The sequence below is a fragment of the Etheostoma spectabile genome, chromosome 8, assembly GCF_008692095.1.
Source record: "Etheostoma spectabile isolate EspeVRDwgs_2016 chromosome 8, UIUC_Espe_1.0, whole genome shotgun sequence".
NCBI lineage: Eukaryota > Metazoa > Chordata > Actinopteri > Perciformes > Percidae > Etheostoma > Etheostoma spectabile.
Window position 1 is genome coordinate 27,947,922 of NC_045740.1, and position 16,698 is coordinate 27,964,619.

At 41.7% G+C, this 16,698-nt stretch overlaps 1 protein-coding gene across 15 annotated transcripts in view; it reads right to left on the bottom strand.

Annotated features, from left to right (window-relative positions):
• Positions 1–16,698, bottom strand: part of mical3a (microtubule associated monooxygenase, calponin and LIM domain containing 3a) — a 192,945-nt gene that overhangs the window by 10,490 nt on the left and 165,757 nt on the right. For 10 of the 15 annotated variants that reach the window (XM_032524012.1, XM_032524011.1, XM_032524010.1 and 7 more), the window contains 13 exons: positions 16,188–16,349; positions 15,643–15,705; positions 14,315–14,389; positions 14,019–14,132; positions 13,855–13,931; positions 11,117–13,127; positions 10,935–11,029; positions 9,752–9,928; positions 8,483–8,533; positions 7,617–7,724; positions 4,029–4,122; positions 3,130–3,180; positions 2,164–2,214 (listed from right to left, as the gene is read on the bottom strand). In XM_032524012.1, the coding sequence (XP_032379903.1) occupies positions 2,164–2,214; positions 3,130–3,180; positions 4,029–4,122; positions 7,617–7,724; positions 8,483–8,533; positions 9,752–9,928; positions 10,935–11,029; positions 11,117–13,127; positions 13,855–13,931; positions 14,019–14,132; positions 14,315–14,389; positions 15,643–15,705; positions 16,188–16,349 (3,129 nt within the window). The remainder of the gene's footprint in view (positions 1–2,163; positions 2,215–3,129; positions 3,181–4,028; positions 4,123–7,616; positions 7,725–8,482; positions 8,534–9,751; positions 9,929–10,934; positions 11,030–11,116; positions 13,128–13,854; positions 13,932–14,018; positions 14,133–14,314; positions 14,390–15,642; positions 15,706–16,187; positions 16,350–16,698) is intronic. The other 5 variants (XM_032524025.1, XM_032524024.1, XM_032524022.1 and 2 more) reach the window with 5 other exon arrangements.

Here is a 16,698-nt window from a genome sequence, read left to right on the forward strand (position 1 = left end):
ACATTTGCGACATAACACAAACACAAATGGACCTAACATATTTCAAAAAAATGCAAGTATAAACGATTTTGTGTAGAAGGGCACCTTTAAGCCCACATGGGTACCCTGGAAAGCGCTGGTAGGTTCATTTTTATGTCAAAACTCCACGCAATCTCCTGTCTGATGAGTGACAGCAACCAGCTAGACAACAGGCCATGCTCAAATATGTGGAAATGCACCTTTTTCCTCACTCCATGTTGAGGGATTCTACGGACATTAAATAGCCGTGAAGCAAACCCAGCCTGCTGACTTCCCAGCAGCCTTGAGGAGGAAAAGATGCATGCTACTCATATTCAAACAAGGCCACAGTCTACAAGATAACGACAGATACCACACGAGACATCTCACCCAGATACGGTGAACACTACTACTGCTGGCTAATCACAGTGTGGACATTGAAGCTACGGGTCAGTGGTTGCAACATTGCCTATTAGAACACACCACACGCACACACACAATCTCGAATGTTATGCAACTGAGCAGGTATGAGAAAGTCAGGGGAACCACTGCTGCGACTACAGGACAGAACTACAGCAGCACAGAAAGCTCGGAGGGGAAGCTAAGAGCCATGCCAGCAGTTTAGTATGAGTCAGTTATACAGGTTATACAGTACTTGTATCACAGTGTATGTGTGTAGGGGTGGGGTCTGTGTATATAAATGTGTGTACACTGCAAGATGTGTCCCCTTTGTATGTTCATGTGCCTCTTCTTCATCTATGATATGATACAACAAAAGTAGTTTTAAGCAGATGTAACTAGAGCATTTATTGGGGACTATTTTTACAATAGCCCGACCGATATACCCGCGGGCCGATATTATCGGTATCGGCATTTATAATGAAATACTCATTCATCAAAATCACATCATAATTCATTTAACGTAATTCTGATTCTAATGAAAACGGACTGTCCACCAGAGGGCGCGCTACAGAGTCCCTGTTGCAACACTGATTATTTTCTTTGTTAATGTTGTTTTTTTTTTTTTCAAAGAACTTTAAGTTTCATATCTTAAGTTTGTATTTTTTGTACATTTTTTTTTTTTATCAGAACTTTAATATATATTTTGATGTTCCTCTGTTTTGTTGTGACAATAAAACAAATGATCATGTTATTTTAGTGAGAACTACAAGTAACTAATGTCAGGGAAATCTGTTTATGTTTTGTGTTTTTTTTTTAAATATATATCAGCCGATATATCGGCATATTTAATAACCAAATATTCGTATTGGTATCGGCCTTAAAAACTCCTTTATCGGTCGGGGTCTCTACCTCATTTATGTGTTTTTAATAGTTTTTAGACAACAATGGAGCTCTACGTCCCAGAGGAATAAACTATATCAGGCCTAAATTTGCACAGCCAATACTTAGTTATTGGTAAGTTAGTTATATACTTAGATATGGCTGGTTTTGGTCTTTTCATAGGATTTACAACAAGACAACAAGAACAATACTGAATATCAGCAGTTTTAAACTCTAAATCAGAATCAGAAAAAGTATTTCTCTACTATCATGCTGCAACATTGCTGCAAAGGAGGCAATATTTAAAGAGCACGTTCTGTATGTAGTATGAATTGCCACAGTCAACACTGCCAGTGCTTTTTTTTTTTTTAAGTGTCATTGTGTTTCTATTTTTGTTTTGTTGTTTCTGCCGGACTGATCCTCAGCACATGACCAGCGTTTCTGTGACTGCCAGAATCAATATAGCTGTTTTTGATTTCTGACTCTGAAATATGCGTTTGCCTCTCTACTGAAGTTTGTGTTGTACAGCGTGCGTGCTGATGAGTGACAAATACAAGTTGCATACGGTATTCATTTATTCAATATTTATGAGTTTATGGCGATCAAAGACAATCTTAAGAGGACAGCATGAGGCCAAGTGTCTGATCTCTGTTTGATGTAAAGAGCGTCTGAACTAGGAACCTAGTGAGGGTGGAGGGAGAGGGAGGTGGGGTTATAGGAGCAGAACGTATTGCAATGAGGCTAAAAAAAAGCCAGCCATTCAAGGTAGATATGAGGGGCACAAAGCTCAAGTTGTAAAAAAATAAAAACAGGAGGGGACAGGAGAGGAGGACAGACTGGGTTAGCCATTAGGTTAATTTAAAGCGACAGATTTGAAATACATACCGCCCAGATGCAAGTCCAGGATTTCACTGTAATTAGAATCTCCCCAATAGTCTACAATGACAGGGATATATTAGAGAGTAGGAGTTATTTCACAAAGCCCCAAACTGGGCACACACACAAATTATCCAATAACAGCAAGTCATGCATGTTCTTGCAAACACGTTCTTACACGCGCAATCGCACACATACACACTGCAGCAACACTCAGAACAAAGAGAGTCCATCTGTACGAACAAGGCATTTTTCCAAAATAATAAGAGGCTACAACATAGATTTGCTGTATTGCTGTTTACTGGCTCAGTCTGCTTAATATCACACAAAGCCGTGTGTAATGTGTTGTGTGCTGAGGTTTTTTTTTTTGTGTGCATCTAATTTGACAAAGTTGTAGTTTGTTCAAATCCACCAATGTTCAATTACAATAAAGTGATGATTTAATACCTAATCATTTCAGACTGATGATGATGACAGCTGATCTTTGAGTACAACTGTCACAAACATCTCTGGATTGTTGTTACTCACAATAAAAAAAAAAAAGTACTGTATAATAGATCAGTCTCAACAAACCTCTGTATCAAGTCGATCAGTTACAGCAGACATTTACAGAAAATAATGTAATGATGTTGTCAGCCTGAAAACCAATTTATATTGGATTTCTTGCATTTGGATTGCATCTGTAAAATGTAACGTGATCGGAGTCTCAATCAGTGTACAGAAACTCTCCTCGTTGAGAGGCAGTGAAGGAGACAAAACACATCCAGAATGAGCAAACACAAATCTATGTCGGGACACACATTCTCCTGATCTGCATGCAGCTCCGACTGGCGATGGAGGACAAGTTATGAACGGACGACATGTTGGAGATGGAGAACTGTTGCAGTGTGTCACCACAGATGGAGCCTACATAACAGTGTCACATGTCATTAATAAAAAATATATAAAAAATAAAAACTACAGTGAATCTAATACCTGATCTTCTTTTGTGCTGTTTGGGTAATGTATAAGTACCTTTATACAATCCTTTAAGAGAGTAGAGTAGTAAACAAGTTAAAATCAAACAATTGGCTGGAGACACAGCTGATGGGAAAAGTAATTGGTTATTCGGTTGGTGGGAAAATCCCGGAATTTAAAATGTGCCATGCATCTACGTGCATGCATTTGCATTATAAAAGCTTCTGTTAGCATCATCATTAAGTAAATGAGGATTAAATACACTGTCAGCTCTATAAAGGACAACCTCAGTGCCATACTCGCATACAAAACTCCCATCATGTAAATGTGTTATTGCTGCGGAGCACTATTTACGCTTTTAACACTGTATCCAATAAAGAGCCAAACAAATAATGCATTCTTCATCTCGGAAATATATTGTCTGTGATAGTCCCTTGTCTAGACTTATTTGGGTTTATTACTTTAAAGAAACAAATGTGTCTTTCTGCACACAAATCGTGCTGTAATATGCTTTAGATAAACTGTAAATGCAAGACTGTGATTTCAACACAATATATAAATGATTGCAGAGGGACAGCTTTTCTGAGATAATGCGGTTTCTTGGTTCCATCATCCTAATCAACATTGATAGTATAACTATTCTTGTAAAAGCTCTAGATAAGGCTGAACACGTATCATATAAAGATGAAACATGGTCTCACAGAGCCAGCGCCGACACAAAAACAAGATTTAATTGTCATACGTACAGTATATCACCAGCATAATGTTAAAAATAAGTTACCGCACACTTTAATTTACTGCATTACGTCTATCTGCAGTTACTGATACACTATGCGGCATGCGATGGCCAGATTGATTTAAAAAGAAAAACAAAAAAGAAAAAAAAGTGTATGATGGTTTAAGTGACAAGTTGTTACCTGCTTCTCCTCTCAAAGCTTTCTCCACAGCTACGCCTCTCTCTTCCAGCTGCCTCTGTTTCTCCTCCACCTGCTCCAACTGTCTCTGGATGATCTGAAGCGGGCAAGGAGGTTAGAGAGTCACATTATTATTAGTGGCATACCATACACACAGTGCATTTCAAAAACTTGGGTTATCTCAAGTGTGTGCACAGAATAATAACATCCACTATTAATTACAACTGATTTGTGCCACAAATGTTCTAAGGAAGGTGGCAGCAGAGGTTACTTCAAACAATTTACCCTCATTAAAAATAAATGTCTCAAGGTGCAGCCAGAGCATGGCTAATTGCCACTGTATTGATGTGTACGTGAATGTGAGCCTGCTTTGATGGTCAAATATTATTTCAAATATTATTATTTATTAATATGTATAGCTTCTTCTCTTTCACCCACACCACACTGCACTTGTTGATGGTAGTGCATCGGGGCAGTGATAGAGGGGCATGTAGCCTGGTCCACCATAACCTTGGACGCCCAAGTAACCAACATTTTTAATTCAATTCACTTTTATTCACAGCATAAAATCATAACAAGAATTATCTCAAGACACTTTACAGATTGAGTAGGTCTAGACCACACTCTATAGGACCCAACAGCTCTAGTAGTTCCCTCCAGAGCAAGCAACACTGTGACAGTGGCGAGGAAAAACTCTCTTTTAGGAGGAAACCTGGGACAGACCCAGGTTCTTGGTAGGTGGTGTCTGACGGGGTTGGTTGGGTTTTACACAAGCATTTCAACTGAAATCACTTGCCAGTGGAAAGTACTCAATCGTAATCACTGGATCGGTGGCAAGTCTAAAAGAGACGGAGGATCTGTCAATGAATACCCCTTGTTAAGGGCTCTGTTACTGGAGGCCAAGGCCCCAGAGTCAGGTTACTACTACAGGCTACTACTACATCCACCTACTTTTAAACTACTAAAGCTATAAGAAAAAACGTAACCAATTTATTAATCTTAAGGACATATTTATATTTGAATGACCCATGTAAAACCAGTTCAAATGGGCTTTGCATGTCTTTGAATTACCTATACAAGTCCCTTATGGTAAAAATAACCATTTTACCCCAAAACAACTCACAGAAGGACCCCAAAGCACCTAATATGCCACGAACGCGTTAAATGTGGACGTTTGGACAGTGGCTGTCCGCGTCTGATTCAACAAAAAAGGCACCCTTCGGTGTGTGTGGTGAATGGGTCAAACACAGGACTTTCACCAAGGAGAGCGGAGTTTGTGTCCCGCATGTGTCCTTAACTGTGCCGTTATTGCTGTGTGTCAGGGAAGCCGTTTTCTTCTTTAACCAGCCCGTTAGTCTCACGAGTCACGGAACCGTAAGCCCACCCCCAACCTTTTCCTTAACTTGACAGCGTCAAAAGGGACGCCAATAGTCCGACCAAGCATGTGTTATATGACGCTAAAGGAGACAACCAAGTATGTGTTATATGACGCTAAAGGAGACGACCAAGCATGTGTTATATAACGCTAAAGGAGACGACCAAGCGTGTGTTATATAACGCTAAAGGAGACGACCAAGCATGTGTTATATAACGCTAAAGGAGACGACCAAGCGTGTGTTATATGACGCTAAAGGAGACGACCAAGCGTGTGTTATATGACGCTAAAGGAGACGACCAAGCATGTGTTATATGACGCTAAAGGAGACAACCAAGCATGTGTTATATGACGCTAAAGGAGACAACCAAGCGCGTGTTATATAACGCTAAAGGAGACAACCAAGCGTGTGTTATATGACACCAAAGGAGACAACCAAGCGCGTGTTATATGCCGCTAAAGGAGACAACCAAGCGCGTGTTATATAACGCTAAAGGAGACAACCAAGCGTGTGTAATATACAGATAATTCTTCCTGTTGGTTAGATGCAGTATGCAGTAGATGCATATGTGGCCCATGATGCTGAATATTTAAGGTGAACATAATTGAGTAGGATTTGATTAATGACATGTGAGTAGTGTGATGTATGGGTTAGGAATGAGCAATGTATAAAAAGTAATCAGAAATAGCTTATTTTTTCTATTTGAACTCTTACTTCCTCTGTCAGTGTTGAACTGTATGAGGGCCATGCAGCAAGAAACAAGAAGCATGGTTTGGGTTCTGCAAATAGCCACTAAAAGGAAGCAAAATTCAGGCCAGCAAACCACAGCTCCAGGAGCAGAGACCTTAGCTGTGGATTAGTGCTGAGTCAGTGGACTGGAAGCCTGACTGCAGAGTTACAACATCAATCACAGTGGATTTCCTGGTCCGAGGATGAATTTGGTCACAATCCAAAAGGGTTGAGTCACATTAGAGTGGCCATATGGTCCGGTAAAAACAAAAACAACAGGACAGCACTGAGTAACTGTGACAACACTAATGTTACCTAGTCAAATGTACCACTACAGACATGTGTGTGTGTCCCATTTCATTTTTAAACAGTTTGACATGGTTAACATCAGCAATGGTTGAATGAAAACACCCCTTGTCTGAGTGTTTGAAAGAGCTTCTCCGCACCCAAACACCATAACCACATCTCCGTGCTCCCCCGTCCTTCAATACCCACCAGGTCCGGATATGTTGCGGAACGGCTGCGGCCGTGACTGACAGCTGAAGTCACGAGGACTCACGAGATCTCGTAAATTCCCGTATAACCGTGCGATATAACAGGATGTAGGTTCTATAAATAGAAACTCAAACTTGAAGTCTGTCTACGCCAATTATGACGTGTTCAAGGTGTTCAAAGTGCAGGGAAATATGATCTGCCGTGAGCTCTCCGGCATCCGGCAAATATAGGAGCTCTACGTATCTGCTCCGGAGTCAGAACGCAGTGGAAATACACACATTGACTTTAATGGAAACCTAATGACTCTGTTGCCGTTCTGGAGCGGATTCGCAGCTGTTCCGCAACCGGTGGAAATCAAGGGTAAGTTAACCAACACAAAAGAATGCATGCAACCTACTTTCAACAGAAACGACCTGAAAACAAAAGAATTTGTCTTGATGATGGTTCAAAAGGTAAACGTTAGTTGGATCACCAAACTATCCCAATTAGGACTGGGTATTGAATTCAATCCTTTTTTGGCACCGACCAAATTGCCTCTAAAATATTGAGTATTGAAAAATGCCTCATCATTCGATAACTGATTTCAATGCCTAATAATATGGGTAAATCTCATCCGAGTCAGTAAGCCAATAAGCTCGCAGTATGCTTCTACCAAGTTCTAACAATGTTGGTGATTGGCCGTCTTATGTTACACGTTGTAGAGACAGGCAGGAAAAACTATGTTACTCGCGTAGTAGGAGCTGAAAAATATATTAAAATATAAGTGTCATTTTTGTTTTAATAAATTGGTATAGAAAAAGTATTGTTTTAGAAACGGGTATTAAAGTCACGGTATTGGTACTGAAAATGTTTTGGACGATACCCAGCCCTAACAACAATTGACCCAGAAGAGGACATGAATGCATGGCCCTCCATCCATTAGTTGAAGTGACATTTCACTCCAAACCACCAATGTCCTTCTCCCAGTGGTGATGGAGGAAAAGCCAGTTACCTGGGCTCTGTGCAGCCTCTTGAGTTCCTCCTGCTTGGCTTGTCGTCGGGCAGCTTTCTGGACCCTTCGCGTCAGCTTGGCATTCAGCTCTTCCTCCGTGTAGGTTTTCTGGTGTAATAACAGAAACATGGGTCAGCGAAGTCTCTATCACTCGCCGCTAATATGTGTAGCTGACTCCGTGAGGTCCTGGCCCTTCAGAATAACTGAACAGGAGAGGAGGGGGGGAAATTCTTATTAGATATTGTGGAAGGTGAAGGGATAACATTGACTAGCTTGGGATATTTCAAAACTTCACTCTATCTACAGGCTTTTCTAGGCATTGCAATCTCAAAGTACGCTTACCTAAAACAACTTAGACCACAATGTGACACGCACATATCAACACTGCAGCTCTCACATTTATGATCCTCCTCATTTAAAAAATCTTCCATAATAATAGGCAATACAGTATGGGAATAAGCAGGGGTCTTCACCCCTTAGCTGACTTTTGAGGACATAAAAAGTTGGCGTGAATCAGGAGAAAGAGAGAGTAGCACTGAAGGAAAAAGTTATTCCAGTATCCAGACTGGAGTAAAAACAGTACCGCAGTGACAGGCAGGTTAATATAATACCAGTCAGAGAGGAGCAGCCCTTGATATCGCGAGATGCAGAGGTATCAGTGTGACCAGAAAAGTGAGCGCCATTGGAAAAGTCACATTTGAACAGAGTGGAGATCCAGCAGTGAGTGAGTGCGCTGCGGTCCAACTGTCACATGCTTCCAGAGAGGACGGTTAGTTTAAGGCCAGATGCCCATGAGGTGTTATGACAGTAAACTGGCACATGCGATGGGGGGGGGGGGGGTGTTATCAATGGGAATGTAATACTACCTTTGTGGCGTACGATCTCTTGAACGCCAGTGCGTGAGGGACATAAACAGACTTGGGGAAGACAAAACAAAAAAAACAAAAAAACAGGGGAGGAAACAAACATGATACAGATGATATGTTTAAATGGGTTAATGATTATGTTAAATTGGTCAACATAAAACAAAACTAAAAAGTAATAACTTAGCTGGTACAATCAAAACAGGCAATGTTAATAATCTCACACCAACACAACAATGGCAAGGTGCAGGGACATTTTATACATCTCTGTTAATCAGGAATGAGTCAATTACAAATCACATTGTAAGAAAATTGGTTTTCCGGATTCTAAGACCACGGACTCTAGAGACCCGTCAAACCATAAATCAGTAAAACAGATCGGTTATTTTTGGCCCACAGTCATTTCTACGGAAAAATATCTAATACACTCAAAGAAGCTACACTCACAGAAACTACAACAGTCACTAGAGACTAGTCTACTTCAACCCTGTGGGCTCTTATTGAATTAGGCACGGCCTGGCAGGCATGATGCAGCTTTAACCTCCTGTTACTGGAGCTGCAGGAAGTCCAAATTCAGATCAATATTGATTGAAGAATAAAAAATAAAAAAGTCAATTCTTCATATATATATGTCGTTGAAATGAAGAAAACAAAATGGCGGCAAGTTTTTGTCTTTTTTTTTTTAAATGGGTTTACAATGGTTTTTAAATTCATGCCTCTGGCCCTGACCTCGACTGTCTATCTAAACCACCAGACACACACACACACACACACACACACGCACGCACACACGCACGCACAGAGAGCAGCAGCGGAGACGATCATTTTGAATTTCAGCTTAATGAATGTAAATGGATTCAAATAAAAAAACTCATGTGATAGAAACATGGGTATTGTGCGCTGGATTTCGGCATAGTGCTAATATGCCACCTGCATATTTCATGAATCCAGCCTTTTGAAGAATTCACTCATTGAGTAATTTTGCTAATGGATATCATTATGATGTGCATTTAACATGTCATTTTGTGGTGCTGGAGAACATGAAGATACGTTGTTTTTTGAAATCATCATTTGGTTGCAGGCTTTGCTCTGAGATCACATGAGGGCAAGTACGCTCTTTATTCCAACACTACTTTAAAATGGGATGAATAAAGTATTACATATTCATGCAAGATTTGTGAACTTAACTTAAGTAGAATATTATCTTTATACATGTAAAAAAATTATGTTTAGGTGAAATTCAAAATCATTTAACGCCCATCTGCACAATACCTCCTCCTCGTTTTTCTCCTTTTCTCGATCAACCTCTTTTCCCCGCTCTCTTTCTTTATGCCTCTCTTTCACCCTCTTCCTTTCCTTCAACTCCCTCCTCCTCTCCTTCTCCAGTTTCTCCTCCTTAATCGCTTCCATGTGCATGCCTGATATTAGGTCAAAGATGTCCGTGTGCTGCTGGGAGTGGAAGAAATTATTTAAAGGGAAAAGTGGGTTTTATTTTATTTTTTTCAAAGGTAGTAAAACAGAAAAGGATGCAATGGATGTGACGTCTAGCCTCGCTGAGCCTGTCCCCAGAAGTATTTCCATTCAGTCTGGTGACAGGCTCACCAGGCAGGTAAAGACATGCTCGTGTTGTTGTTCTTTACACTAGGGCTGCACGATATGAGGAAAATATGCAAAATGAGATATAACACTGCTAAAAGAAATCGCGACATTGACAACGATATTACTCGCGATAAATAAACATATATTAAACTGTACTCAGTACTCCAACAAATTGCTTGTTGAATTTAAAACAAATAAAAGGAAATAATCTCCAACATTTTTTTTTTTATTGAACTTTAAACTGGATATAAAAACAGCTTAATTTTAAAGCAGTTTTCAGCTGATATTTTATTATTTCTACTAATATAAAAAATGTGCCTTTCGGGATGTGTTTACTTCACCAGTTGATATTGAGATGGCAATACAAAAACAAACAAAAAAAAAAACATAAATTGCCCTGCAATTTTCAAACTAGAAAAAGTGAGGGTGCATCGGCTTCTGAATAAATCAGAGATGAAAGATATAATATCATGCTTCCCCATATCTACAGTGCAGAGATGCTGCTGCTCAAAAGGTTAAGAATTCTCACAAGCTGGCTGCAACATACGATAATATTACTTTTTTTTTTTTTTTAACATACTATACCAGGGATTTTTATCACTTTTTTCAGCATACTATACTTTGACTTTTTAATCACCTTTTCAACATACTATACTATGACTATACTATGACTTTTTATCACTTTTTTTTTTTCAACATACTATTCTATGACATTCCAGGTGGTTCCAGATGGTCAGCGGCTGTGTTGCAAGCTAACTTCTCAGTGATGAACTCAGGCTGGCTTCGCGAGGCTATGCATGTGTAAATACCTCGGGGTGAAGCTGTGACGTTTTGAATTGTGTCTACTGTTACTCACATCTGCCTTTGACTTCTGGGAGGACCTCTCCAGAACATCATCACAGGACAGGTCGGATTCCTCAGAGAAGCTCAGGTTTCTGCGGGATTTCAAGTCTGTAACAAACAACAGAGACAGGTTTTTTCACTCAAGATGTATTAACAAGTATCACATTTCAAATGGCCCTGGGTCACCCTTCTTACCTGATGATGGTGAGGTTTTCTTCTTCCCAGAGTCCTGAGTGGTGGAACTGGAGGACGGCGTGCTCGGAGATGATTTATCATCCTTCTTCTTTTTGTCCTTCTTGTACCCTGAGAAGACGGCCTTCCACAGCGACTTGTGTTTTGGCGGTGTCTCGTCTGTGCCGGAGAGCCTGCTGCTGTCGTTCTTGGCCTTTTTCTCCTTCTTGTTCTTACGCGGCGAGAAGAGGGAACTTCGTTTCTTGCTCTTGCTCGTAGAGGAGCCGTCTGACGAAGCCACCGAGCTGTCCAGACTCTTGTTGCTGCTGAAGAAACGCTCGGGTAAAATGTCGGCCTTCTTTGACTCCAGAGCTTTCACGGCTGATGTCTTCGGAGACCCGGCTGACTTTTTACTTTTTCCAACCGCATCTGGAGTTACGCTCCAGGCCGTTTTAGGTAAGGCACCCTTGTCTATGTCAGATTCCTTCATTTTGTTGAGCTGCTTGGCCATGGCGTCTTTCAGAGCCTGGCTCTTGACTGACTTTTCTCGGGCCTTCATTCTCTCCTCAGCGATCTCTTTGGCCTCTGGGGAGAACTGAGTTGCCCTCTCGGTCCTAGAGACCTGGTTGACATGTATATTTGGTTTACCATTTTCCATGGCTAGAGCCAGATGTAGGGGAGGTCTGTATCTGCTGGGCTTGCTGGTGGGTGGAGTATAGTAGCTGTTCATGCTCGTTTCTGGTGTCCGCTCATCATAGGTCTCTTCCACGTCATCGGCAAACGGAATCTCCTCCACCGTCTCCACAAACGACTTCCTCACCTCCTGCGGCCGTGGCTTCTTCTTCTCCCTCATGACAACCACTGGAGTTGTTTCTTGATCTGCCTGGGGTGAGGAGACTTTCCTGCGTGCGGGTTTGGGTGCGGACACGGGGCTCAGCTGGGTCCTCGGTGCAGGAACAGGACTCTTGACTTTTGCTGGCTCTTTGGCACGCTCAGGTAGAGGTTTTTCTATCCCGTTGCTCCAAGACACCTGGTGTCTCTGCTGCCGGAACACAGCAGGAGACTGATTAGCAGGCACAGGTGGCGGCGGGCTGGAGGGCGGGGTGAGCATGGTGGAGTCGGACGTGTTAAAGCTGTCACTGTTTGCTGTCTGGCTCGTGGCCATGCTCCCGTTCAACCCCAGGCCAGAGCTGTTGCTCAGGTCCCTCTTATCGGAGCCGTTACTCTTGGGCTCCGTAAGAGCAATGGGGGTAATGACCTGACCCTCAAGAGTTATGTTGAGTCTGCGGATGACAGTGCGGCCAGTGAAGGCAGGCTTCTGTTCCTCCAACACATCTGGAGACTGTGTCTTAGCAGGGGTGGAGTCCTGCGCTGGAGCCGTGACAACACTCCTTTCTAAGATCTTACTACTGCGGTCCAGAGGAGTCAAACCGAGGCTCTTTCTGATCTCGGCACTCTTTAACCAAAATTCCTCAATGATATCTGTCTTTTTAGATGGAGTTTCCTCTGTTGAGGACTCTACAGAATTTGGAGGCTCGGACGGGCCCTTGTCTGTGTTGGTCATGGGCGTGGAAGTGACTGCAGGGACAGGCTGAGTTCTGACCGGAGAGTCAGAGGCGAGGGGTGAAGCGGGCTCCTGGCAGAGCAAAGGCCGAGCACAGATTGGGGAGAGGGGGTTGCCTGTGAGAGGGCAAATAGAGCGGTGAGGGTAGACAGGAGATATAGGTGTGCAAGTCTCCGGTAAGGGGGTGGGCTGGGAGCAGATTGGGGCGCCAACAGGGGACTTGACAGGGGATCTGACGGGTGACTCGATGGCTGGTGATGATTTGGTGAGTGAACTTGGGAGATATGAGGCATTGACAGGGGAGGCAGCAAGAGTGGGGAAAGGGACAGAGGAAAGATCGCGGACTGATGCAGGCAAAGGGGACAAAGGACTCTTGGCGGCTGGAGAGGGGGATGTCCTCTCAGCCGTCCTTTCCTCTGGTATGAACGGTTCTGGGAAGAAGCGGGTGCCAGGAGACATCACCAGACTTATCTGGAAAATAAAACAGAGAAGATCAAGATTTAGTCAAAACTAGCATCACATACCTTGGGACAGTGATGAAATGCAACTAAGTACATGTACTTGAGTACAAATTTGAGATACTTGTATTTTAGTAAGTCTTTTATTTCCATGCCACTATGTACTCCAGTAATCTGACTTCTTTAGTTACAAATTGAGATTTTTTGCACACAAAACACATGTAGTTCATAAAATGCGATGTTTATTGTAAATTAAAAGTACCCAACTACAAGTACAGCTTAAAATGCTAGACATTAAAACACTGAGTTGATGGACAGAACTGTATTCGTAGTTTCCAGTTTCTAAAATGTGGGGGCTTTCCATGCATCAAGTACTTCTACATCTAATACGTGAACTACATTTTCCTGATAATTGCATACGTTATTTAACCCTCATGTTATCCTCGGGTCAAATTTGACCCATTATCAGGTTTTTCATCACAAAAAATGGGCCTTCGAAATAAGCTGAAAATGTCAACAATAAAAATATCAAATAATTTTGGAAAAAAACATCAACAAAGCAACCAAAACATTGGAAAAGTGTAAGAAATGTCAGAAAAAGCGATAACTTTTTTACGGATAAGTAACATTCTTCATGACAAACCTGTACTTGTAACAGAGTATTTTTTTTACAGTGTGCTGTTAGTATTTTTAATTGAGTAAAGGATCTGAATACTTCTTCTATCTCTATACTATCTCACCTGTGATTCAGGCTCTGGAGATGGTCTGAGGGGGGAAAGAACATCTTCTTTCTGCATAGGGCTGATGCTGGATGGTTCTGAATACACAAACGACAAAGTGTTACCGGTTATGTAAAAATATTTCTAAGTGATCAATTTAGAGGATTATTATGAGGGACATGTACCAATACTGGAGGACATCCTCAGCCTTTCTGATTTCTTGTCTTCCTCGGGAAGCTCTTCGCCACGCCCTGACTGATGCAAATGAGCCTCAGCTTCTGCATCTGAAGGGATGTCATCTGGAATTCCAAAACAACATTATGAAATATTGAATGGCTACACAGCTATATAACATTAATAATTGCTATTCTTTCTGAAAAATGTTCCTTCTTGTTGCAATGAGGCAGTTATTTGTGAACCATAAAATGTCCTGAAAATAAGTGATGGACTCGTTATTATTAGTTCTATTATGACCGCTCACCCTGGTCCATCTCTGTACCAGGCTCTATATCCGGACTGTCTGCTTCTGCTTCCAGATCTCCGTCCTCACAGGGCTCTGGCGTGACAAATAAATGACAAAAAAAGTGAGTCAACTGGCCACAAACAAGTCTCTGTTCAGACAAGCCAGACTTCCTAACCTCAACTGAAAATGTCTCATAAAATCTTGCTTCAGGCTAAATGTTTAAAAAAAAGAACTTAAAAAAAAGAGCACCGGAGTTCAAAGATTGATAATGAAAAAATACATCAAATCCAGTTTTGAAGAGTGGAGCGCGTTTATAGGAAAATGTGTAAAAGGTTGGAAAAGGATGAAGAGACTTCAAAGCCAAAATCCATTTTTGTTCTGAGGACAGCTTTAAGAAAAGTTTTGTGGCAAGAAAATCATACATGAAATAATATAAGTCAGTCAAACAACGTGAACAAAGGCTGGGCACAGAGTAGAATTAGTGAATAGATCCATGCAGCTATCCATTTTTAAATGAGCAAATGGATAACATTTAAACCAAGCAAAAGCCCAACCCAAATGTTAATGACATTGGTTAAGTGACGAGCAATAATCCCACATTTAGACAACATTTGGTGGGAGAGACTATGTTTTCTAACAAAAAACTGAAATGCAGAAGTGACCCACACAATTAATTCATGCAGTTTTAATACAATAATACATTAGCCATCACTTCTATATGCACTAGATAGGCCCTTTTTCCGTGTGGGTGCACACAGGCAGGCATACTGAAAGGACATCAGCGCTATATAAGAACAGTCCATTTACATCAGATTCTAATGGGTCTTAGCTTTTAACCCAGAGTGCAAACGCTGCATATGAATCCAAATGTATTGTGTGGGACATTCATTGCATTCAGTGATGCTATTAAAAATAAATATAATACCTCTACAGCCTCAATATCTGAACTTTGTGCAACTGCCATTTATGGGTTAGTCTAAAAAAAAGATAATAATTGTAATGGAAATACTTCACCCATTACCCAAAAAGGCAAGACAGACTGTGGTGTTTTTAAGCCTTATGGCTCATCTCGCTTGGATACATTGTATAAAAAGTACAATATAATATGGGAGTCATAAGAAAATACATATTTTGGTTAAGTTAAAAGGGTAAGATGAGAGTTTGGGAAGTGGAATTTGACCCCAAGAGAGCAGAACTCTTGAGAGCAACAGCCTTACAGCATGCATGCTTGTGAGTTAACTGGTCTCTGTATGCGTTCCTTCATGCTCCAAGAAAAGGCCAGCCGATAGACAGATAGAGGACGAGTCTAAGACGGGATGACATGATCCCTTTTAAGTCCGTGCTACCTCCAGACATGGACTCCAACCAGACTCTCACTGCCTCGTGTCGGGCGGACGTGTGGGCAAGGGCTACGTTCAAACCAGGGGGGGGGGGGTACGGAACAACGAGGGATAGATGGCAGGGAAATAACAGTAAAGTAATTAGACACATGAGAGAGAATACAGCAGAACACAAAAGAACAAAGCAGAACAAAACCAAAATAAACCACAAGGGGGTTATGAGGTGCACTGGGATGTGGTTGAAGAACACTATGTTCCCCCCAGCAACTCTGAATAGCAAATTAAGAGATTTAACACAAAATTATGACATTCCAAGAAAGAAAAAAAAAGCAATGCGACAAAAATGTAACAAATCAGACATGATTATGAACAACAGGTGGGTTAGTTGGGAGAGGTGGCTCCTTCTGTCGCAGACAAACACATACAAAAACAGAACAGCAGCAGCCACACTGGGGAATGGAGACACCCTGATCCTCAACCCTGTGAGGCCTACAGCTTGGGACTCGCCCAGCAAAGCCTTCCCAGGTGTTCAGCTCCTCTGGGTGGGTTACCTGTAGAGGAGGCCTGCGTGAGCTCAGAGGGTTGGGAGAGTTGGGAGGCTGAGGCCAGCTGGCCCTCCTTGTCTCCCTCAGAGTCCATGTGTGTTCTCACCAAACCTGGGATGGCCTGAGGGTCCACAGGCTGCAGGATCTGTTGGATCCTCAGGTTCCTTGCTAAATGAGGGTGTCGGCATACAGTGTAGTGTGGATTTGTTTGGTGATGCGGTGAAGTTGTGTGTGCAATCAGAGACAGTTCAATGAGGGATAGAGGCAGTTTTTTGCAGAAAAAGGTAGTAGTAGAAGAAAAAGAGAGGAGGGAAAAGGGAAAAAAATGAAAGAGAGAAGGCAAAGGGACAGTTAGAATACAGTGGCAATAAAAAAAAAAAAGTCCTGAAAGAGGCCAAGGACAAGGAGGCTGCATGCACTAGACGGAAGTCAACCAACAAAAGAGAGCTTCCAAGATATGAGGTTTAAAGAAAAAAATAATATACATTCTTCCACTTAATACCAAAACATAGCTGCA